The sequence below is a fragment of the Oscarella lobularis genome, chromosome 1 (genome assembly GCF_947507565.1).
Source record: "Oscarella lobularis chromosome 1, ooOscLobu1.1, whole genome shotgun sequence".
In the NCBI taxonomy this organism is placed as follows: Eukaryota; Metazoa; Porifera; class Homoscleromorpha; order Homosclerophorida; family Oscarellidae; genus Oscarella; species Oscarella lobularis.
Window position 1 is genome coordinate 5,142,170 of NC_089175.1, and position 20,450 is coordinate 5,162,619.

Sequence of the window (20,450 nt, forward strand, 5' to 3'; positions counted from 1 at the left end):
CCAGGGTAGAACCAGTAGTAACGCGCGCCTTCCGCATGGGCGTAGCTACTTTACGTTCATTCCTTCATATCTATGATTCCTTGTAGCGACGTAAGTTCATTAGGGGTCATCCGACGCTTGGTTACGGAGCGTGATCTTGGCGCTTGCTCTTCGGAATTTCTTCGCTGCTCGAGGAAAAGACAATGCTTGTCGTCGCGGTCATCCTCCTGTTGTCGTCGTTCTTCCACACCGCGCGGGTGAGACAAAAGAAAGAACGGAATCGGACACGCAAGTCCGTCCTAAGTCCCATCCTCGCGATCGATCGCCCGTGGATCGCGTAAAGCCACATACATTGTAGTAGTAGCTCTCAAAAGTTGAAAACAGAAGCCCCTTTATCTCCGCGTCTCCCACTCTCAGCCACACAACGCATGATACAGAACCGGATGTGATTTTCCACGAGCGCAAATTGGCGCGGCTCCAAGAAAGCGGTCACGCGACTTTATTATATCTTTTTCAGGGCGACGGCACGCTAGAAATTCAATTCAACCAATACAGACATTCGGCGAGCAAAGACTTCAAAGGGCTATGTTGCGATTCGTTCCTCTCGTGGGGCTGTAGCAACGACTGCGATAACTTTGTCATCGTCTGCTATCGCGACTATAATCCGAGCAATGACAATACGTGCATTGGGACGCGCACGACGGGCAAGTTCGACGACAGCGTTACCTTCTCAACTGGAAAAAACGCACTCAAAAATAATCTCGATAATCCATTTTCGTTCGGTTTTAGCGGAGCCTGGAAGGTAAACACGCGAGAAAAATTTCAATAATTAATGAATTTATTTATGAATTTTTAGAATTCGTTTAGTTTAAAATTAACTATATGGGACGACGATTCGATTAACAAGGACGATCTTGTCGACGTCTTGCGACCGGGCATTGCCCACGCGGGCGTCTCGAGCGCCTGGAGCTCGTTGACGATAAAGGGAAAGTATAGCAAGACGCTCTCGCTGAAATGGCGCGTTCAGTGCGACGCGAATTACTACGGCGACTGTTCGGTGCTCTGCGTGCCGCAAGACTCCGACGCGACTGGGCACTATACGTGCGATCGTACGACGGGCCAGCGGAAATGCATGAGCGGATGGACGGGAGCTCCTCAATGCAAAACTCGTATTGATATCCTTCTTCCGTCTTATGAGAAAAAACTACTTTTTTTTCTATTCTTATAGCTATTTGCAAGACCGGTTGTAGTAAGCTACACGGCTCTTGTACGAAGCCTGGGCAATGCACGTAAGACGTCTGTCTATTGGTGAAGTTATCTTGTGAGTAATGATGCCTTTGCTAGTTGTGATCCTGGTTGGAAAGGGAATACGTGTTCGGATTGCGTGAAGAAGAGCGGATGCAGTGAGCGCGTTCATTATTACTCTTTGCACTCTCTGTTGACATGGTTGTTCGTTTCTTCTTATAGAACACGGTGATTGCTCTAACGGGAACGACTGCATTTGCCAGTCGCATTGGTTGGGACCTCTGTGCGACCAAAGTGAATTAGTGATGCTATTAGTCCATTGCTATAATTATAAATCCTTTTGCTCAGGTGGGTTGGGATGCAACGATCATCCTTGTCAGAATGGGGGGACGTGTTCTGTAAAACCGAACAGCTTCCGCTGCGCATGTCCGTCGGACTTCATCGGATCGACTTGCAACGTTGGTATGAGAGAGACTATTGCTTCAGATTTCTCTCACTCAATAAATGAATATTGATTTCGTAGATATGAATCAGTGTCGAAGCAATCCTTGTTTGAACGGTGCCACATGTGACAATCATGCTAACGGATTTACGTGCAATTGTCCGTCTGGCTACGCCGGACAGTTTTGCTCTACAGGCGAGAAATTGCGTATAATACAATGAGTGTATAAGTTAAATTTGTTTTTGTCTATAAAGATATCGACGAGTGTTCAAGTGATCCTTGTCTTAATAATGGGCATTGCTCTGATTTCGTAAATTCCTTCTCCTGCACGTGTCAATCCGGATACACGGGCGATCTCTGCGATACAGGCAAGTCATGTTGACCAATTTATTACATGTATATGTATGTATGTATGTGTATATATAATTTTTTAGACATCGACGAGTGTGCAGATCTAAACGACTGCGGTGTCAATACGGTGTGCAATAATACCTCAGGCGGTTACTTGTGTTCGTGTAAACCCGGCTATACAAACGCCGGCGACGGTCACCCATGCAGTCTGATTCAGTGCAGTCACCTTGACTATTTGCCCAGTTCGACGAAAGTGTCTTTTTCGAATGATGGCCGATGGGTTGGCACGACGGCGCAGATCACCTGTCAAGACGGATATAGTATGCAGCCGACAAGTCCTATAATCCTAAGTTGTCTTGAAAACGGGGTATGGGACAAAGAGGTAGAAAAAAACGTGTGCAGCGGTGAGTTCAATAACGAAAGCAAAGACGCAATAAATACGTTTCTTCTCCGGCCCTCGTTAAGATATCGACGAATGTGAGCAGGAAGAATCGCCGTGCGGTTCGGGTGAAGTATGCCATAATACGGTGGGATCGCACAGTTGTGAGACGGCGGAACCGACGCAAACGTCCGAGCCAAAGGCGACGGAGGGATGTTTAGGCGACTGCGTTGGAGGTAGAGGCAGGAGAGCCCAACCACAGCAATCTATACATTTTCCATTTAGATTCTGCGAGCAGCACAGACGAAAAGAATAGTTCAAATCTCAGTCTGTACATCGGGGTCGCCGCCGGATTCGTTCTCCTCATCATCATCATAATAGTCCTACTCGTCTTCCTGCGTCGTCGATCGAAACAGGGATCGATCATCATAGTACCGCCGCCGGCAACTCAAAATAACAATTCGTCGTCGATGGCGATGTCGATGTCGATGTCGGCGTGCCAAGTGGCGGTCGACGAAGAACACGTCGCCGCCAAAATGAAAAACATCGACGACGAACCTTTTTATGACGTCATCGGCGACGGTTCGCGATCCGCCATGCCTCTGCCGCCGCCGTCGTCGTCGTCGTCGCATGCGTATGAGGACATGTCCGGCACGGCGTGGCGATATCGTGCGCCCAACCCGGGTTACGGGTCGACGATTCCGTACACGAATAACGCGAGTGGCGGGGAGCACGCGGGCGCCGAGACGGACACGGGCGCGGGTGCCGCTCCCCCTGCCGCGGCGACGGAAAATGGGGGTGCTGTCTCTCTGGCCAATCCTACCTACGATGCTGCGCCGAGTGGAGCCAATGGAGGGCCGGCGGCCTCTCAGGATGATTATCTCGAGCCTGTCAAGGGTGGCGGTGGTAGGTACACGAAATGCGCGTAGAGGAAGATGCTGTCTACTGTGTACATTTTGTACTACGATTTGTTTTGCCCGATGTTGATCGCCTTTTTATGTCATTGCACACCCGGTTTCATCACTTCAGCACCAGTTCAGATTTTGCATGTCGCTTCTTTTGTCTTTAGAGAGAGAGAAAGAGAGAAATTTTAGTGTTTACAAGCAGTTTACGGGCTCCTGTTGTGTGCGAGCTTCCCCGGACATCCGAAATGAAACAATGCGCGATTTTGATGTTTGCAGACGACCTGAGCGGCGCATCCGACTCCGGCGCCGAGTTCTTTCGTCGAGGTCTCTGCACCGAGATCGTTCTCCAGTCGAACGAACGCCAGGAGCTCGATTCGACGTGCAATAACGCTCTAGTTCTCGACACCGACTCTCGAACGGCCGACAAACAGGAAGCGATCGCGCGTCTTCGAAAGGCGATCGAACTCACGTCGAACGTCGATGCGAACGTCTGCTACAAGAAGATCGATTCCACGTTGCGAGGCAACGTCGCTCTAGTACGTTCAAATACGATGCCGTTGTCTTGTTCTTGTCGTCGAAATACTTTTAGGAATTGGAGTGTCTGATGAACGGCCGTAATTTTGACGTATGCTTCTTTGCTCCAGCCCTACCGGAAGTATAACTTTTAATTAATTAACTAATAAATTTTCTAAATATTCAATCAAACGATTGTATAGGCTGGAAGAATTACCGTTGGTGGCTATCACCTTCTAAACGGAGTGAGACTCTTAGAGGGGCTCTATGTCATTGACTTTCCTTGAATATGTTCTATTAGGTCCCTGTATCTCTTTGCAATATTGATGTGAAGTCGACTTCTGTTCTTGAGCTACTTGGATGCCAATCTGGATGGAAGATCGAGCACATTCCACTAGAGAAAGTGATGCAGGGAATGGAGGTTTCCATCAAGTGTTGTCTTTCTTTGTCGTCTGCTCACACTTTGCTTTAGTCCATCCTCGATCACGTCACAAAGTCACTTGACGAAAAGAGGAAGACGGTCTACGCGTGTGATGCTACGTCGCAGAAGCAGCTGTATACAATTGCGCAGACTGCAGCCAAGATGCAAGAAAACTCGACGAGTGTCCTCCTTTGTGGTTCTGCTGTGAGTGCCGTTACGTTTTTTAGCTTTTATCTATATATTTTTGGTAGGGACTTGCTAGAGAAGTTCCTAGAGCGTTTTCTCTCCGTTCATCTACTCTGCAGCAACAACCATCATCGCAGAACGCGTCTGCTCGTTTGGCGTCGAGCAACAGTATATTAATTGTACAGGGAAGTCGGCATTCTGTTACTGAACGTCAAATTGATCATCTGCTCAAAACTGAAAGAAGCGTTCTAAGTGTGAAATTGGATCCAGTGAAGGTCAATCAAATCCCAAATACAGTTACGTACATAATTAATATTTAATAGGGATTACTAAACGTTCCAGACAGTACTCAAAAACCAGCGGTTATTTTGCTGTCGTTGAAAGTCGAAACAAGAGAAGAAGTACGTGCACTTAGGGAGCATGTTAGAGAAACGTCAAGCACTCTATTATGTGCCATGCAGGTTTTGGACACTCTAGTTCAGGCAGCGAGAACAGTCTTTGAGGCTTTTCAACCTTCAGGCATGCAGAGAAACTGTACAGAGACGACCAGTTATCAATAATGTATTTTCATAGGGTTGATTGTAACTGGCGGATCGACTGCAGCGTCTCTGCTTCGATCTCTCTCGGTCGACTTGCTTCGATTCGAAGAGTACATTGAACCATACGCAGCTCTTTGTCGAGTGACAGGGTAAGTGAGAGGCTGAGTTGCTAGCACAAATTGTAAGCCAATAACCTTTCCCCTGAAGAGGTGAATTGGATTCTTTTCCCATTGTCATTAAACCTGGGGGACTGTGCTCGGAATCGGTCTTGTCTACGTCAATGTCTGTGCTGAGAGACCGTCAGCTTTCGTCAAAGCCTGTCGTTGCACTGACGATGGGCGATCCGTGCGGAATCGGACCAGAGATCATAGTCAAGGCCTTAGCGTTGCCTCGCGTCTCGAACTGGTGTCGCATTCTCGTTCTGGGCGATCCGGACTCGCTGAAAAAGGCCGCGACGTTCTGCAGTGGACTATCCGAGATTACGATCGTCGTCGCAGAGACGTACGAAAAAGACGGAAAGAAGTGGCCGCGACTGAATTGGCCAGAGAACAAGTCGTCAGTTCTCGTGTGGAATCCGCTTCAGGTTGAAGGCGAGACGACGTTCACGCTAGGAGAAGTAAAGAGAGAAAAGTCCCAATTTAAATTCTAACGTTCTCTGTCTAAAGGTTATGCCGGAAGCCGGTCGCTTTGCTGCAGAATGTGTCATATTTGCCGTACAACTGGCCATGGCCGGCGTCGTCGACGCTATAGTGACCGCACCCTTGAATAAGGAGGCAATGAATCTAGGGGGATACAAGTTTGCTGGTCACACGGAACTACTGGTAAGCCTTAGTTATATGCAGTCACTTATGTAGTAGCCTGAACCTACATAGGCAAAGTACTCGGGTGCTAAGACGTCGCGACTAATGCTTGCTTCCGGTAACTTTAAGGTACGATGTGCGAAGCGCGATCAGTCTTGGTGCTGCTATGTTAAGGGTTTTTTCTTAGGTGGTTCATGCAACGGGTCATTGCAGCTACAAAGACGTGCCCAAGAAGCTCACCAAAGAGCGAATTATTGAGACGATCGAGCTGTCTCGTGACTTCTTCGTTGCCAGTGACGTGGCTGATCCTAAGATAGCCGTCGCCGGTCTCAATCCGCATGCGGGAGACGGTGGTCTTTTCGGTGACGAAGAGCCAAGAGTGATTGAGCCAGCTGTCGCCGAGTGTCGTGCCAAGGGATGGAATGTTACCGGGCCATTTCCGGCTGATACCCTATTTGGTAAAGTCGTCCGAGGGGACTACGATGTTGTGGTAAGAGAAGACTAGGGACAGAATTAACGTTTTAATTATTGACGTTTCTCGCAGGTGGCTATGTATCACGATCAGGGTCACATTCCGGCTAAGCTGATCGGTTTTGAAGACACGGTCAATGTGACGTTGGGTCTTCCCATCATAAGAACGTCGGTTGATCACGGAACCGCTTTTGGTAAGCTGGCTTGACTCATATGCACGCTAACATTTCGTGGTTGTCCACAGACATAGCTGGTCGAGGAATAGCGAATTGCGAGAATCTTTTGAAGGCGTTGAGACTGGGTTCTGACATGGCGAGAAAGAGGCTCAAATAAGTTTGGTAGGTCCATTGAAATTGTTATCTTTTTTTTGTCTGAGGAGCACCCAGAATTACAGTTCTTTTAGCTGAGCTCTCTTCTAGTTTCTCCGTCTTTGTGCCAAAACCTTCCCAAATATAATTGATGAAAGGATTTTACATATTTATGTGGTAAGGCTTTTTAATTATTTTAATTCCACTTGAATTGTGTGTATGATGTCATCAGTTTATTATAGTCGGGCTCTTACTAGCCGTTGTGTGGGCGAAGGCCGGCATCAGGCGACATCAGGTGGGCCCATCAGGTGCTGCTGAGCCTACGTGTGCGCGCATAACACTAGACGATGGCGCTGTTCTTTCTTGTTTTTGCATTTCTCACGCAGACCGCTCAATGTCTCAATTCTTGCTGGTCATCGGGAGTCGAAGTGTGTTCGGCCAGCGCTGTTTATTGGACGATGGAAGAAGTCGACGACTGTCCTCAGCTGGCGAACTGCAATTGCAGCGTAAAATTGGCCTCGATTTATTGCACGAACTTGACCTATGTGCCGAATTTCGAGGAACTGGCCAATCCTCGTACAAAACCCTGTGAGGAAAAGTACATCGTATCTATTTATAGGTCTCATTCTCCTTGTCTCTGTATCTAGGAGAATCACGAACAGTCAGATAAATCGTATCACATCGCCGGCTTCCTTTTTACCACTAACGCAGTTGGGAACTTTGTGCGTTCAGATAGATAGGAAATGGCCAACGCCTACGTATATCTCCATATTTAGAGAGATCAGAAGCAGTGGCTTGACGAACATCGCTCCTGACGTGTTCTATGACTTGTGTAAAAGCGGTCGACGAAGTCTGGATCGTCTGTACGTAATTACAGTTATAAGCGCCGTTCGGTTTGCCTTTGACGCGTGGCTGTAGAGACCTGCAAAGAAACAGACTGACTTCTGTACCAAGTGGCTTGGAACATTGCACTTTCCTCTCTGAAATGTAAAGCCAACGTCGCGTAAATGAAATGCAGTGAAGCAGACTCTACGTTACAGCTGTCTTGGTTGCAACAACATTTCTTCACCCGGTTTGGGATCGAACAAGTTTGCTCACATGGGACGCCTTGCGTACTTGTAAGACAGAATCTAATGAGCTTAATTATTATAAACCGGTAGTCCAACAGAGACTTGTCGGAAAATCGAAATTTGTCAATTATTCCTGCGGAATCTCTGAAGTTTGGTAGTGGGGTTCTTAAGGCTGTGTACGTTAAACCAATTTTCCAAATTATTTATCCTTTTACATGCATATAGGAATTTGGAAAACAATGGAATTCGGCGAATTGACTCTGATTCGGGCATCAGTGACGCATGTCACGCAGATATTTCCTCGCCGCCATCATTGTAATACACGTATAAATATGCTCAATTATAGTAACATTTCTCTCTTTTGGCAGTTGTCTGTCGGTCGGGAATAATATTTTCTGCGACTGCAGTTTGTTTTGGATTTGTGATTACATTGGTTCATGTGTGCAATCAAACGGCTTCGTGTGCTCAAGTGATAGCAAGGCAGTCTCAGATTATTGCAAAAATGACAACTGCAGTAAAAGTAAGTAGTTTATACACAGTATCATGATGTTACATCTTATCTTTTACGTAGACCTTGGATTACAGTTAGGGTTAGGTATAGGTATTTCGCTGGGTGTTCTGGCGTTAATACCATTCCTTTTTTGGATATGGAAAACAAGGCGAGCTTCAGAAACGAGTTCAATTGTGGATCATAAAAAAATTATTAGCGATTACGGCAGTAGATCGGACAATGCCAGTAAATAATTTAATTAATTATGAAATCAATTTTTAGTACTGTACCTACATTTTTATTCTGTGTTTTTGTTTTTATGTGACTTCGACTGTTCATACTGTTCCTGTGCACTAAATGTAGTCTACCACGCTCACGTGCTAGAAAAAGTGCGCATGTGATTCCTTCATGACAAAGATCGTTCTTTTTGTAGTCGTTTTCTCGTGCTATATTGCACGATTATTGGGAGGATGCTCTATGGACGAAGATTACAGCCAAATCTTCTGCAGTCAGCTTACGAAGGTTCCCGATTTTCGATCTTTTGTGAACAATAGCCTAATCGAAAGGTTTCGGATTCTGTAAGCTCTCAATTTCAAGATCAATTTGCAATTTAACTATGTTGTTGTAGAGTCATTCGCGACAGCTACTTGGGAGATATCGATTTTTCGGTGACCTCACTTTCTTACCTCAGAGCATTGACTAACTTGTACGCCGTTATGGGTACTTGTCTAGCATATGCTGACTTGAAACAATGTTCTGTAGAATCATCGAGAATAACGAGATATCGAGTATCTCTTACTTTTCGGATGTCTGCAAAATTCCTTTACTTTCTGTTCTGTGAGACGTTTAAAATATTTATGCTCACAATATTTTTTTAAGTTTCTTTATAAAATTATTACTAAACTTTTTAGGTCAATGCAAAGCAATGGACTGAAAGAGATTCCTTCTGGAATTTCTAGTTGTGTAGAATTAACAAGCGTGTTAGTTCTACTTCAAGGCTCACTGCGACTGATTGTTTTGCTTTGTTTACGATAGAGAATTTAGGAACAATTCAATTAGCTCCAGTGGTTTGGGAATCAAAAGGTTTTCAATAATGCGACGCCTTCGATACCTGTACAGTATTGGTTCTTTCTCTCCATGCATTGTGGTACCAATTTTCTAGGGACTTGTCGGAGAATGAAGAACTTAGATCCTTGGAGCAATTTAGTCTTGAAGTCAACAGTGGAGATCTTATTTTCATGTGAGCATCTGCAGTTTTGCTTGCAACATATTTGACTGTTAATTAACTCAAATCTCATTTCTAGCAATCTTAACTTTTGTCAATTACAAGCCATTGACATTTTCTCTGGAATAAGCGTAGCTTGTGAAAATGCCAAGACGTCGGGGAAAAGAGTGACAGTGTCAGTCGTTTTCTGTGCGCAATTTTCTGAATAATCGTTCGTGTGCAGGTATTTGTCTCGTGGAAACTATCCTCTTAGATGCGACAAAAATTTTCTGTGGATTTGCAATTATCTGGACACCTGCATGGATGTCGACTTTCCGCTGTCTCACTGCATAGCAGCGAGTGGCAAAACAACAGACATTATTACGTTTTGTGAAATGAACGTTATTTCTATCAACTAGCTTGCTAAAGATGATGGCTGCTGTGTGCATCCTACATACGGGAAGGTATAACAACTTCTTTCCAGTGTTTCCACAATGTCAGGTAAAGCAACTGCCGAACGACGGTGTTGCCCACTCGAAACCGACTTTAAACAGGATTAACAAAAGTTTTCCTACTGCACAGCGGCAAGGACGCCAAGGACGATCAGGCAGAGGCGGCATCCTATCTACTCGAGCAGCTTGAACTCTTCGCTGAAGTGACCTCTTACTCCAAACCGGGTTGGGGATTAGCGCAAAGGAATACGCTGATGAAATCGGCGGACTGCTGCGTTTGGCTGGTCACGCCGAGCTTCCTTACTTTAGCACAAACGACCGACGGCACCGACACCGGCGTCGATCACTCCGCCACCGTTCTCGACGTTCTCTTCACGCAGTTTGCCAATAAGGGCAGCCAACGCGTCTTTCCCTTACTGTACGGCGTCAATAAGGACGATTTCAATGACACATTCGTCGTGGAGAGTACGGTGCCACCTTTAGTTCTGAGCTCCCGCGGGATCCAAACGGAAATCAAGAGAGCGTGTCGTGCCGTCAAGAACAGTAGTGTTTGAAATAGGTCGATACTGTTGATGGAAATTTCGAATGTGTTTGTGTAGGATTGAAGGAGTTGGGTGTAATTGCCGATGAGAAACGTTCGGCTCCTGTTCAATGTTCAGACGATTCTCAAACGGGAGCCGTCATTCCTCCTAGCTCATCAACCGTGCCGGGTGTGTTTTGTGGGCACGCACACGCACAGTATCGAAACCTAAATGATTTTCTGATTATTTGAGCCGTAGTTCCGGAACTTGCTAGAAAACGAAAAGAGGGTTATTCAAACCGTAGCTGATGGAGTTTGGTCTTTTTCAGAAAATCTTGGCTCCGAACATCAGATTGGAAGCAACGTTGCATTGGATTCAGCTGTTACAGCGGATGGGAATCGTTCGAGTGGCATCGATCCACGCGCCCTTTATGCTTTATCTGGTGGTGGTGATACGTCAGTTTTTTCAGAAAGAAGGTATGAATGTGAAATTGATTGTATGTGCTAAAATTTACGTTATTCAGTGACGCATTATAAGCCAAAAGGGGAAGAAGAAGGAGAATATGCACGCAGACGATTTTTCAATAACTATTTGACATACTAGTTTTATTTTTTAGCGACGTGCTTTGTAAACTGATTATCTATCTAACAGCCAAAAGCAGTGGTGCAACATTTCGGCTATTCATTCAAGCGTACAGTATTCTAAAAGGAAGTTCTTATATATATATAAGCACATATATACCACCACGTACGGGTGTTGTCTCTCAATCCGGGTGAGACTCGCCTCGTGTTCTTCGTTCTTTCTTCCGTTCGTATGGCTACCGATCTCGCTCCCTTCATCGAACGCGCCGAAGAAGCCGTGAGACCCTTCTAACGTTCTCCTACCGACAAACGGTCTTGGGTTTTAGAAGAGAATCGTTCGCCAACTTCGCTCGCAAATCGAAGAGATCGAAAGGGCGCTCGACGGTCAAACGCCGTCGTCCCAAACGATCGACGAACTTCGCACACGCAACGCCAAGCTCAAATACCAAAGGCAGCATCTGAAAAGGGTACGAAAAATGGGAGAAGGGGAGGAGCTATTTTGCTGAACTACAACAACAGTAGTAGGGGGTAAAAGAAAATAGAGCAAGCCGGGTCCCCCCAACGCCCACACATACACACGCACACACTCACATCCTTTCTATCTGTTGTAAAACGAATTAAGGAAAAGGAATTCGTCTAATTGTCACAGTGAGTCTCTGAACAGTGAATCAGAAGTCAACAGATGGTGTACTTCCAATAGCATGCATCTAATCTGAATTTCAAACATACGAAGCAGAGATCGTTGCTATAGTAGTAGTAGTCCTTTTATTATGGGGTGTCTTAGCTTTCTCTTCCTTAGAGCATAGCTGAAGAGAAAGCTCGCGGCATGGGTCGCACGGAAACGGTCCTCTCGTGCGTGACGTCGCTCTTTCGCACGGCAATTCGAACGGCCTATCCGACGCTGGCAAAGGCGCCCGTGTCGGTCGTCATTGCGAAAAAGGACGCCGACTATCAGTGCAACAGCGCAATGGGAATGAGCAAAGTAAGGGAAGGGGGAAAGGATTAGTCTTACTCTTTCTCCCTTTAGATGCTTCGAGGCTTTGGAAGAGATCTCTCTCCCAAAGACATTGCTAATCAAATAGTCGACTGTCTTCCTTCAAACGACGTGATTGAAAGCGTAAGAGAACCGATGTCAAGTATACATCGTCCTACCCTACGGTATATGTTTTTCTCTAAGACGTCGATTCGCGGTCCCGGTTTCATCAATCTTCACGTTTGCAAGTCGTTCGTTTCCGGCCGAGTCTCGCAGCTTATTCAGAACGGCGTCGAACCGCCGCCCGTTGAGAGAAAACTCCGCGCCGTCGTCGACTTCTCGTCGCCGAACATTGCCAAGGAGATGCACGTCGGGCATCTGCGATCGACGATCATTGGCGAATCCATCTGTCGAATGCTTGAGTATCTCGGTCACGACGTGCTGAGGTTTTTGTCATTATGCGTTGCCATAGCAAAATACATTGATTGATTGATTGATTGTTTCAGGTTGAATCATGTTGGCGATTGGGGGACTCAATTTGGAATGCTGATTGCTCACCTGAAAGACCAGTTTCCCAACTACGCGACGGTTTCGCCGCCAATTGGAGATCTACAAAAATTCTACAAGGCATTTCTGACGGAAGCCTCCTGATAAATTTGAGGATCACAATGTTTCCGTATAGGAGTCAAAAAAACGCTTTGACGATGACGAGGAATTCAAGAAGAGAGCTTATGCAGACGTAGTCTTGCTGCAGAAGGGCGACGCGGACGTGAAGAAAGCGTGGAATTTGATCTGTGACGTATCGCGAAAAGGTTCATATTACTAAACGAAGACATTTCGTTCAACGATTCTTTCTCATATGCAGAGTTTGCTCTCATATACGAAAGGCTAGACGTGAAGATCAAGGAGCGCGGCGAATCGTTCTATCAGCCAATGATGCCCGGAATAGTGAAAGAACTCAAAGATAAAGGTTCAAAAAGTCCAACGATTATTATATGTATACCATTTGGGCGTTCTAGGTATTGCCGTTGTCGAAGATGGAAGAACGGTGCTGTTTGTTCCCGAAGACACCGTTCCGTTGACGATTGCAAAATCAGACGGCGGATTCACGTACGACACGTCGGATATGGCGGCGTTGAGACAGCGCGTTCACGAAGAAAAGGGCGACTGGCTCATCTACGTCGTCGATTCTGGCCAGGTTCGAAAGAGAGAGGGTTTAGAGAAAGATTTTTTTCTATACTCTAGTCTATACAGGGGCATCATTTTCGCCTGATATTCTCCGCCGCACGAGTTGCCGGCTATTACAACCCGGAACTCACTCGGATCGATCACGTTGGATTTGGCGTCGTGCTCGGCGAAGACAAGTGAGTGCAGTAGCAGTGCAGTAGTCAATGAATAATTATGTTTTCTGACCACGTGATTTCCGATAGAAAAAAATTCAAGACTCGATCTGGCGACACCGTACGTCTCGTCGATTTGCTCGACGAGGGTTTGAGACGAGCCAGGCAGAAATTGTTGGACAAGGGCAGAGATAAGGTGAATTATTAGGTCTCTGGTTCTCTAGTCGTAGTGAAGGAAATTTTTGATTATGTAGGAATTGACTGCGGAGGAGATGGAAGCGGCTCAGCAAGCGGTGGCCTACGGATGCATCAAATACGCCGACTTGTTGCACTGTCGAATCAACGACTACGTCTTCTCGTTCGACAAGGTGAGCCCGCGCACCGCCGCGTCGCTCTTCTATATAAGGCCTTATGCGCTTTTCTCCAGATGTTGGATGATAGAGGAAATACGGCCGTCTATTTGCTCTACGCCTACACCAGAGCCAAGTGAGTCTATTGCGTTTTTTCCCCCTCTTATTCTACGCGCGGTCCCTTTTGCGGGTAATTGCGAAACCCTTCAAAACTGCAACGTCGTTTCTCGCGGTTGAGTAATGCATTAGAGGAGAGATAGGCTTCCGCCTAACCGGGATGTGGGCTTAGGTGTGGGATTTGCTATTTCTATCTGTTGATTCGACGTCTTGCTTTCTAGTGCCATCTATCGTCTGGGAAAGATCGATAGGGAGGCGCTGCGAAAGGAAGCCGCTCGTATTCCTATCTGTTTGGATCATGCCAAGGAGCTGAAGCTGGGCAAATGCATAGTCCAATTCCCGGAAGTCGTCGCTCGAGCGGCGAACGAACTCTATCCCCACTACGTCTGCGACTATCTCTACGACTTGGCGACGACGTTCACGGAGTTCTACGACGCCTGCTATTGCATTCAAAAGGACAGGGAAACGGGTAAAATAGTGAAAATCGATACGAGTCGACTTTTGCTGTGCGAAGCGACGGCCATGGTCATGGCCCAGGGTTTTTATCTGCTCGGCATCAAACCCGTTGGGAAGATGTGAAGCGAACACTCGAAAGAAAGAAATAAACTGCGCTGTATCGTTTTGTCATATCACTCGTGAATAATACATGTATGAAAAAAAAACAGAATGGAGAGACGACGAAGGGGGGCAACTAAATAGAAGAAGTATTCGAAACTAAAAATATCGATTAATGTACTTTATGATTAATTATTAGTTTCAGCCGCATTCTGGACACAACTGGAGACCGTTCTCGTTGCAGACGGTGCATCGAAGACTTCCGTATCGATTCCTTATACTCTTCTTACTCCCGTTGCACCACATGCACGGAACAAAGCCCTTGGCGCCGCACGCACGACAATCCGTCTCAAGTATTTTCTACAAGCCAATATAAATATATTCAAAAATCGGTTGCTACGGCATCGAAAGCGGCTCACTCACATCGAACGAAGACAAAAGTTCAGCGAGCGCACCCGCCTCATTCAACGCCAGTACCTCCGTCTGACCCTGCGGGCAAAAAGCAAATCATTAGATCATTAACTAATTCAATTAAACATCTCGCCCACCCCGACGTGATGGCCGTTGACGAACACCTGCGGCACGACGACGTCGTCGCGTCCCAGACGCTCCTTCAACTCGTCGTGATACTCGTCGTGGAGCATGATGTCCTTCTGCTGAACGCGCACACGATGCGTGCGAAACGTCAACAGGACCACCCGGCACTGCTGGTAGGTCTCCCGTACAGCCGAAAGGCTCGTCATGTAAACAACGATCTTTCCGCCGCGCCCGTCGGCGTCGGCTCTTTCCTCCTAAGACAACAATACGCAATGAAGGCCCTCGTCGAGTTTCTGCCTCTAACCGACCTCCATCAGTCGAAGGACGCGACTGCTCTGCGTTTCGTCCGTCGCGCGTTTTTGGAGCGCCGCCAGCGACGTCGAGACCTTGTTCTCAAAACCGCGCACCGTGCCGCGTTTGCTTCGTATTTCGCGTTTCGACGACGACGAGGAGGACGTCATGAACGCCGGCAAGTCGGCGACGAGATCGCCGTCGTCCGATTCGTCCGTGCACGGATCGGACGACGAGGAGAAGCGATTTGTGGACGCGATCGTTGTCATGGCTTCGGGAGGAGCTAAGCGATGAGAATGAACAGAGGGCAACGTTGCCCTCGGCTTTTGGGTGTGTACACGTGCGGAAAGAATGTCGCTACGCCCGCGTCCACGCCTCTTCGATGTGCGTCAGTTGGGTGCACCGCGGTTACGTCATGAGGTTCGTTTCTATTTCCGATTTATTTATTTATTTTCCCAGTCGCGTAGCCTCACAACCGCGCAAAACAAAAACTCTACCCGCGCATATGATCTACGTCGTTTGTCCGACCCTATCTCGCGGAATGAGGCGTAGCTCGGATCCGTGTTTCAAAAATACGTTTCCTAGTCATTGGGGAGAAAAAGAGAGAAATCGTTCTCTCGAGTGAAAGGCGACTTTGTATGGCCTACCTGCCGATTGGGAGGGATTTATACCGATTCCATCGTTCGTAATAATGGCACTCGTGGCGGATGGCACTTTGAACTGCAAAATAGCACACACCGTTACTAAAACTGGTTCTTGCGGTGGCTTCGTGGTGCGTACGCTTACCTCTTCTGCAGCAAATTTTAATACGGCTGTAAACGGCGTGTTTTCAGGCACGCTGAGGCTGGGAAGACCGGAGGTACGTACAGTGGAAGTGAGATCGCGCCTATTCGAAGGCTTACACTTTGTATGGAAGCTTCGGATCGGACGTCAAGGTGATCTTGAAGGATACCTTGGATCTGTGAATAAGGGAAAAGCTCTAGTTGAGACGAAAGAGACTCTCTTGCCATCTTACCCAGACGCCATGTTTGATTCGTTGATTTTACCGCACGCTAAAGCAATTCCCGTTCGGGCCGTCGACGGACGGTCTTTTTCTCCGCTGAAGAACCGCCTAGCTACACGAAAAATCGATTCCAACCTCGTCGAATACAGTTCTCGAAGTCGAGATCTCGCTTGGAGGCGCGAAAGAGTAGCGATGGTCAAGAAGCGATCGTCGAAGCACAAAACCGCTCAAGGTAAGAATCCTTTGATTAGCAAAATCCGTTCGCCCAAAAGGAAAACGCAATGCACGCTCCAGTACCGAGTTCTACCAGCTCCATCCGCGCAGGAGGCGGAGTCAACGTGACAGGTTCTGTAAACGGTCAATTATCTGTAAACGGTCAATTAGCCCTCCCTTCCAAATAAAAACAGTTCCTTCGACGAACAGAAAACTTAGTTAGCGCATGCATAAGTCGAGTCTCTGCGTCTAAGTGGCACGGCGAAGCCTTGAGACCATATGTCTCATTATACATGTAGATGCAATCGTATCTATTGCATCTATGCACATAGACGAAATGCCGGGGGATGACGCGACGAGCAAGTCGCCGTCTCCCGAACCGGACAAGGGCGCTCACGCGACCTCGTCGCCGCCGGTTGCCGAGGCGACGAGAGGCGAACGGAAGAAGAGCTGGTTCAAGAGACTTTTCCCCGGAAAGAGTCAGAAGCAAAAGGAAAGGGAAGCGATGAGGCGATCGCGTTCGGAGCCGACGGCAGTGAAATTGGTGACCAGTGACAACAGCTCGACCGATCGGGAGATGTCGCCGACGCCCGCTTTGGGAACTTTGCCTGAGACGGACGACTCTCCTGTGGACGATCGTAATGTTCCAATACTCGCACTCTTATTTTTTATTGCGTCTACTTTTTTTCCCCTGTAGCTGTTGCTAGAATGACTCCGTATAGATCTTCCCCTTCTTTGATGCCGACGTTTCGGAAGCGACCTGTGACCGTGCACGTTGCTGTAATGCCGCTGCAGTCTTTCGACTCGTTCGTCTGCATTGTGGTTTTGCTTTAGGATGATGTGTGGGCTCAGGTGAAGGCCAAACAGGAGGCCTTGTTTAGCGATGGGAGCTTTCTGAAGGTTGATGCTGGCGCTGCGATTTCATCAAGAGTAAGAATAATTATTACGGCGCATCACGTGTAGCACTCCGCGTTCTTCCTTTAGACTCCTCCTGTTCACAGGCACAGCTATGAGGAAGAAACTCGTACAAAAGCGGAGGTTCGCTCTTTGGGCTATTTATACCCTCGGGCAGAAAGATTGGCACCCTTTGCAATGGTTCCAAAGAGTCGTAAGACGTAAAGATAGAGAGCGGCATCCTTTCCCTTGATTCCAAAGGGTCGTAAGACGTAAAGAGAGAGAGCGGCACCCTTTCGTTTGATTCCTAAGTGCCATACGACGTAAAGATAGAGAGCGGCACCCTTTGCCTTGATTCCAAAGGGTCGTACGACGTAAAGATAGAGAGCGGCACTCTTTCGTTTGATTTCAAAGAGGGCCGTGCGACATAAAGATAGAGAGCGGTACCCTTGCTAATGAAAGTGCCCGCTTGAATTATATAGTACGGTGGAGAACGGCGGTCTCAGTATATATTAATTTACTTGGGCGGAGGACGACCGTTGCAGTGTACTTAGATTATCTTGACTGTTGCCTCACGTTTCTCGCTTTTCTTGTAGAAATTCGATGTTACAGACGAAGAATGGCAAAAGGTTAAGGCAGCTCAGGAGAGAATGTTTTCTAAAGTGGACGACAGTGCATTGGTTGAGAAAGAAATTTCCACTATGAAGCAAAGGGAATCGAGATCTCCTTCCGTGGAACTAACAGAAGTTCTGACGATAGCCAAGTCCGAAGAGACATTGTCTCCCGTTGCCGTCGTATCAAGCGCGGCACAAGTCCGGGCTGCTTTGGCTAGAAAAGAAGAAGAGGAGAAAATGAAGCAGAAGTTGGCAGCTGAGACTTTGGCGAAGAGACAAAGCTATGTAAAGGAGGCAGAAGACAAGCTCAACAAAGAAAAAATCAAAGGAAAAGAGGAGGAGGAGGAAGAGAAATTAGAAGAGCACGAATTCTTTACAGACTGCGCAAAGGAGGGTAACGACGATGACGATGACGACGATGATGAAGATGACGACGTTGGTGACGACGGCGTCGAACAAAAGGTCGACGAACAAGACGTTCAAAACATCGAAGAGCACGAATTCTTCGCCGCCGAAGTTGAAGTTCAAGATAGAGTCGAGAAGCGCGACGAAATCGCGTCAAAGAAAGAGGAGGATGAAGAGAAGACTCCGAGCAAGTTCAATGAACTCGTTCGGCAGCAATCTCTGGTAGGTCCACGAGCGTTTGAACGGTTCGTTTAGAATTTGCTTTTTAGAAACTACGAGAGTCTAGACAATCAAGAATGAAGAAACGACACACCATTGCCTCACCGGGTTTTCTTGTGCGGTTATCTCTTCGCCTTTGGACAGTTGAATTAATGCTCTTTTTTACTAGGAAGGAGAAGAGGGTCTTTGGGACGAGATACAATCGAAGCACGTCTCGCTATTCAGCGATCCGGCGTCTTTGGAGACGCGCGAGCGATTGGACGACAAAGAAGTCGACCAAACCGAAATGGATGAAATTTTGTCGGACGTCAAAGTTCGCAAATCAGGCGTCGTAGTTGGCAGAAGAAAGAGCGACACGCCGCGATTTTCGGTGTTGCCGTCAGCTGAGGAAACCGCAGAAGTGTCGCCGGCACCGATCAAGGAGAAGAGCAAAACGAAAATTTATTCAGAATATACAGCAGGTGATAAAGCAAATGATTGAATGAGACGTATCTTCCGAATGTCAGCTTGTCTGTTTAGATTTGACGGCTATTCCTCAGCTGCAGCCTAGTCTTGGACTCTCCGCTGGCCATATGAAACGAAACGTATCGCGAAAGCACAAGAGACGACCCCCATCGATCCGACTTTCCTCTCCGCCGTCGCATGAAAGTGGAAACCCGCTGTTTGCTAGTCCAGAAAGAGCGGTTGCTGAGGAACAAGAGACCGTAATTGTTTTCTCATTTAATTGTCTTTACTCTGTTCTTTAGGACCAGTCCATACCAGTGAGTCTCACGAAGCAAGAAGCACCTAGAGAGAGTCCTAAAGAAAAGGAGCTACCACAGCAATCCAGTTGGTAAGAAAGCAGATGGTATTTCTAATTTTGAAGTGAGGGGCAGTTGCAGGCAGTTAGACGGGATTTCTATTACCAGTAGTAATCTCTTTCAGTGGGACCATTATTCAGAGGTTTCACGGTGGTTCAATCTCTGTTCTTGTAGTGATAGGAATTCTACAAGTTATCTAATTGACTGCTGTTCTGATTGACGTTTGTTTTTTAGGCTGCAGGAGCTGCAGAAGAGACAATCTATCAAGTCTGAGGGCATAGGCAGCAGTGCTACTCTTCCTTATAAGAAGAAAACCAGTCAGCCCATCATTGGTTCTACAGCAGCTTTAGTAGCGATGGCTGCAAAGAAAAGGACAAGCAAGGAGAGTCTTGTATCATTCAACGAACGCGCCGAGTCACAGGCTAAACCCAAACCAAAAGCTATGGTCATTCACGAGAAATCCGGTAGCAACAGCAAGGAAGTGTCAGCGCCAGAGTGGATAAAAATGGCTCAGAAAATCAATGAAAGGGTAAATATTGATCTAGCTTATGTATTCATTCGTGTACTTACTTGTTTTGTTGTTCTCCGCAGAGAGTAGTTCAAAAAGTCGAGTAGCAACACGGTAACTTTTCTTTTTTATGTTTGTTTAACGAAGGCAGCGGTGCTGTCCTTTTGAAAATAAGTTTTTAGCTGCGCTTACTATCACGTGATCAATCAGTCTCCTCCCTACTCAAAAGCCGTTGACTTTGGGCCTTCTGAGTCTCTCATTTGCCATTTTGAATCAAATTGCTGGTAAGTGCTTGGCGTTGCATTTTCACGCGCCACGGATCGAGCTCGGTAAGCGCTCGCGCACCTCGCAAAAGCGTTCTGCATGCTTCCCCAAGCACCTCCGAAAAGTGGACCTGCGTGATGAAGCGTCGAAAAATCGCCTTCTAGACGACTTCTCCTCGTCAATAATTCTGTGGCAGAATGACCACTGATTTCATCCGGCAAACACGGCATGCACCAAGCAAGCCCAAAGCAAACTGAAAGAAAGCAGAAGGGTAAAGGGAGAGTTTTTGTCTGCGTTACTTAGTGCACCAGCCGTTGCATACGTCACACTCGATCAAGTCTCCCTCTTTAATTGATTTACCGGCAATTCTGCTTTGACTTTTTGTGGTTTCGAGCGTTTTTTCGTTCCGCATCATGTCTTTTGCTCTTTGGAGCAGTTCATCCGCTGTCAACTTGAAGCATACCGGTATTCACCCTCTCAACAAAGCCTCAGCTTGCGGTTTCGAGCTTT

At 47.0% G+C, this 20,450-nt stretch overlaps 7 protein-coding genes across 11 annotated transcripts; 6 read left to right on the plus strand and 1 right to left on the minus strand.

Annotated features, from left to right (window-relative positions):
* Positions 1 to 81: 81 nt before the first annotated feature.
* Positions 82 to 3,502, plus strand: LOC136199485 (delta-like protein D). The gene is made up of 12 exons (XM_065989682.1): positions 82 to 236; positions 497 to 781; positions 836 to 1,148; positions 1,208 to 1,268; positions 1,324 to 1,382; positions 1,447 to 1,518; positions 1,573 to 1,686; positions 1,748 to 1,861; positions 1,921 to 2,034; positions 2,101 to 2,421; positions 2,483 to 2,632; positions 2,682 to 3,502. The coding sequence occupies exons 1-12, from the start codon at positions 183 to 185 to the stop codon at positions 3,323 to 3,325; spliced, it is 2,301 nt and encodes a 766-aa protein (XP_065845754.1). The 5' UTR covers positions 82 to 182; the 3' UTR covers positions 3,326 to 3,502.
* Positions 3,503 to 3,532: 30 nt separating this feature from the next.
* Positions 3,533 to 6,639, plus strand: LOC136199486 (uncharacterized). The gene is made up of 15 exons (XM_065989684.1): positions 3,533 to 3,837; positions 3,891 to 3,956; positions 4,018 to 4,059; positions 4,116 to 4,235; positions 4,287 to 4,439; positions 4,487 to 4,696; positions 4,745 to 4,822; positions 4,883 to 4,940; positions 4,995 to 5,109; positions 5,168 to 5,576; positions 5,626 to 5,781; positions 5,833 to 5,889; positions 5,948 to 6,250; positions 6,305 to 6,425; positions 6,476 to 6,639. The coding sequence occupies exons 1-15, from the start codon at positions 3,547 to 3,549 to the stop codon at positions 6,562 to 6,564; spliced, it is 2,268 nt and encodes a 755-aa protein (XP_065845756.1). The 5' UTR covers positions 3,533 to 3,546; the 3' UTR covers positions 6,565 to 6,639.
* On the plus strand, positions 6,492 to 9,722 carry LOC136193474 (leucine-rich repeat-containing protein 40-like). The gene is made up of 20 exons (XM_065982415.1): positions 6,492 to 6,569; positions 6,651 to 6,716; positions 6,782 to 6,834; positions 6,926 to 7,127; positions 7,187 to 7,261; positions 7,316 to 7,402; positions 7,458 to 7,526; positions 7,580 to 7,657; positions 7,708 to 7,785; positions 7,835 to 7,924; positions 7,978 to 8,129; positions 8,181 to 8,345; positions 8,533 to 8,677; positions 8,728 to 8,805; positions 8,862 to 8,936; positions 9,011 to 9,079; positions 9,135 to 9,212; positions 9,262 to 9,339; positions 9,404 to 9,499; positions 9,548 to 9,722. Exons 2-20 carry the CDS (start codon positions 6,691 to 6,693, stop codon positions 9,720 to 9,722), a joined length of 1,869 nt encoding a protein of 622 aa, XP_065838487.1. The 5' UTR covers positions 6,492 to 6,569; positions 6,651 to 6,690.
* A 44-nt stretch (positions 9,723 to 9,766) lies between these two features.
* On the plus strand, positions 9,767 to 10,947 carry LOC136185426 (uncharacterized). Its single transcript, XM_065972562.1, has 5 exons — positions 9,767 to 9,804; positions 9,858 to 10,298; positions 10,355 to 10,465; positions 10,605 to 10,752; positions 10,800 to 10,947. The coding sequence occupies exons 1-5, from the start codon at positions 9,798 to 9,800 to the stop codon at positions 10,810 to 10,812; spliced, it is 720 nt and encodes a 239-aa protein (XP_065828634.1). The 5' UTR covers positions 9,767 to 9,797; the 3' UTR covers positions 10,813 to 10,947.
* Positions 10,948 to 11,034: 87 nt separating this feature from the next.
* LOC136199799 (arginine--tRNA ligase, cytoplasmic-like) lies at positions 11,035 to 14,329 on the plus strand. The gene is made up of 14 exons (XM_065990101.1): positions 11,035 to 11,134; positions 11,184 to 11,324; positions 11,657 to 11,839; positions 11,885 to 11,974; positions 12,035 to 12,276; positions 12,337 to 12,457; positions 12,513 to 12,642; positions 12,696 to 12,800; positions 12,850 to 13,028; positions 13,085 to 13,194; positions 13,261 to 13,366; positions 13,425 to 13,538; positions 13,598 to 13,656; positions 13,859 to 14,329. Exons 1-14 carry the CDS (start codon positions 11,090 to 11,092, stop codon positions 14,214 to 14,216), a joined length of 1,983 nt encoding a protein of 660 aa, XP_065846173.1. The 5' UTR covers positions 11,035 to 11,089; the 3' UTR covers positions 14,217 to 14,329.
* LOC136199800 (glutaredoxin domain-containing cysteine-rich protein 1-like) lies at positions 14,240 to 15,312 on the minus strand. The gene is made up of 4 exons (XM_065990102.1): positions 15,038 to 15,312; positions 14,741 to 14,983; positions 14,616 to 14,681; positions 14,240 to 14,552 (listed from the first exon to the last, which is right to left on the minus strand). Exons 1-4 carry the CDS (start codon positions 15,287 to 15,289, stop codon positions 14,394 to 14,396), a joined length of 720 nt encoding a protein of 239 aa, XP_065846174.1. The 5' UTR covers positions 15,290 to 15,312; the 3' UTR covers positions 14,240 to 14,393.
* Positions 15,313 to 15,482: 170 nt separating this feature from the next.
* On the plus strand, positions 15,483 to 19,867 carry LOC136199797 (uncharacterized protein DDB_G0286299-like). Of its 5 annotated transcripts, XM_065990100.1 has the most exons (14): positions 15,501 to 15,792; positions 15,854 to 15,879; positions 15,937 to 16,255; positions 16,569 to 16,874; positions 16,934 to 17,016; positions 17,071 to 17,166; positions 17,221 to 17,274; positions 17,727 to 18,371; positions 18,419 to 18,484; positions 18,538 to 18,829; positions 18,888 to 19,072; positions 19,115 to 19,200; positions 19,403 to 19,697; positions 19,760 to 19,867. In XM_065990100.1, the coding sequence occupies exons 3-14, from the start codon at positions 16,045 to 16,047 to the stop codon at positions 19,781 to 19,783; spliced, it is 2,343 nt and encodes a 780-aa protein (XP_065846172.1). In that variant the 5' UTR covers positions 15,501 to 15,792; positions 15,854 to 15,879; positions 15,937 to 16,044; the 3' UTR covers positions 19,784 to 19,867. The 5 variants fall into 5 exon arrangements, with proteins under 5 accessions (XP_065846169.1, XP_065846170.1, XP_065846172.1 ...); XM_065990097.1 differs by having other exon boundaries at positions 15,483 to 15,879; XM_065990099.1 differs by having other exon boundaries at positions 15,854 to 16,255.
* Positions 19,868 to 20,450: the final 583 nt, after the last annotated feature.

What these genes read in the sequence shown, in the direction of transcription:
- LOC136199485 (XM_065989682.1), top strand. Translation starts at nt 183, where the DNA reads ATGCTTGTCGTCGCGGTCATCCTCCTGTTGTCGTCGTTCTTCCACACC. An exon ending in AGCTCCTCAATGCAAAACTC is followed by an intron (nt 1,149 to 1,207) that starts GTATTGATATCC and finishes CTATTCTTATAG; the next exon opens with CTATTTGCAAGACCGGTTGT. An exon ending in AGAAAAAAACGTGTGCAGCG is followed by an intron (nt 2,422 to 2,482) that starts GTGAGTTCAATA and finishes GCCCTCGTTAAG; the next exon opens with ATATCGACGAATGTGAGCAG.
- LOC136199486 (XM_065989684.1), top strand. Translation starts at nt 3,547, where the DNA reads ATGAAACAATGCGCGATTTTGATGTTTGCAGACGACCTGAGCGGCGCA. An exon ending in CTGGTCACACGGAACTACTG is followed by an intron (nt 5,782 to 5,832) that starts GTAAGCCTTAGT and finishes GAACCTACATAG; the next exon opens with GCAAAGTACTCGGGTGCTAA. An exon ending in TTGCTTCCGGTAACTTTAAG is followed by an intron (nt 5,890 to 5,947) that starts GTACGATGTGCG and finishes GTTTTTTCTTAG; the next exon opens with GTGGTTCATGCAACGGGTCA.
- LOC136193474 (XM_065982415.1), top strand. Translation starts at nt 6,691, where the DNA reads ATGAAAGGATTTTACATATTTATGTG. An exon ending in TGCACTTTCCTCTCTGAAAT is followed by an intron (nt 7,527 to 7,579) that starts GTAAAGCCAACG and finishes TCTACGTTACAG; the next exon opens with CTGTCTTGGTTGCAACAACA. An exon ending in ATCGAAAGGTTTCGGATTCT is followed by an intron (nt 8,678 to 8,727) that starts GTAAGCTCTCAA and finishes ATGTTGTTGTAG; the next exon opens with AGTCATTCGCGACAGCTACT.
- LOC136185426 (XM_065972562.1), top strand. An exon ending in GTGTCGTGCCGTCAAGAACA is followed by an intron (nt 10,299 to 10,354) that starts GTAGTGTTTGAA and finishes GTGTTTGTGTAG; the next exon opens with GATTGAAGGAGTTGGGTGTA. An exon ending in TAGCTCATCAACCGTGCCGG is followed by an intron (nt 10,466 to 10,604) that starts GTGTGTTTTGTG and finishes GGTCTTTTTCAG; the next exon opens with AAAATCTTGGCTCCGAACAT.
- LOC136199799 (XM_065990101.1), top strand. Translation starts at nt 11,090, where the DNA reads ATGGCTACCGATCTCGCTCCCTTCATCGAACGCGCCGAAGAAGCC. An exon ending in AAAGGCAGCATCTGAAAAGG is followed by an intron (nt 11,325 to 11,656) that starts GTACGAAAAATG and finishes TCTCTTCCTTAG; the next exon opens with AGCATAGCTGAAGAGAAAGC. An exon ending in TACGCCTACACCAGAGCCAA is followed by an intron (nt 13,657 to 13,858) that starts GTGAGTCTATTG and finishes CTTGCTTTCTAG; the next exon opens with TGCCATCTATCGTCTGGGAA.
- LOC136199800 (XM_065990102.1), bottom strand. Translation starts at nt 15,289, where the DNA reads ATGACAACGATCGCGTCCACAAATCGCTTCTCCTCGTCGTCCGATCCG. An exon ending in TCAACGGCCATCACGTCGGG is followed by an intron (nt 14,682 to 14,740) that starts GTGGGCGAGATG and finishes TTTTGCCCGCAG; the next exon opens with GGTCAGACGGAGGTACTGGC. An exon ending in AACTTTTGTCTTCGTTCGAT is followed by an intron (nt 14,553 to 14,615) that starts GTGAGTGAGCCG and finishes ATTGGCTTGTAG; the next exon opens with AAAATACTTGAGACGGATTG.
- LOC136199797 (XM_065990096.1), top strand. Translation starts at nt 15,712, where the DNA reads ATGGCACTCGTGGCGGATGGCACTTTGAACTGCAAAATAGCACACACC. An exon ending in GCGCTGCGATTTCATCAAGA is followed by an intron (nt 17,167 to 17,220) that starts GTAAGAATAATT and finishes TTCTTCCTTTAG; the next exon opens with ACTCCTCCTGTTCACAGGCA. An exon ending in AAACTCGTACAAAAGCGGAG is followed by an intron (nt 17,275 to 17,726) that starts GTTCGCTCTTTG and finishes CTTTTCTTGTAG; the next exon opens with AAATTCGATGTTACAGACGA.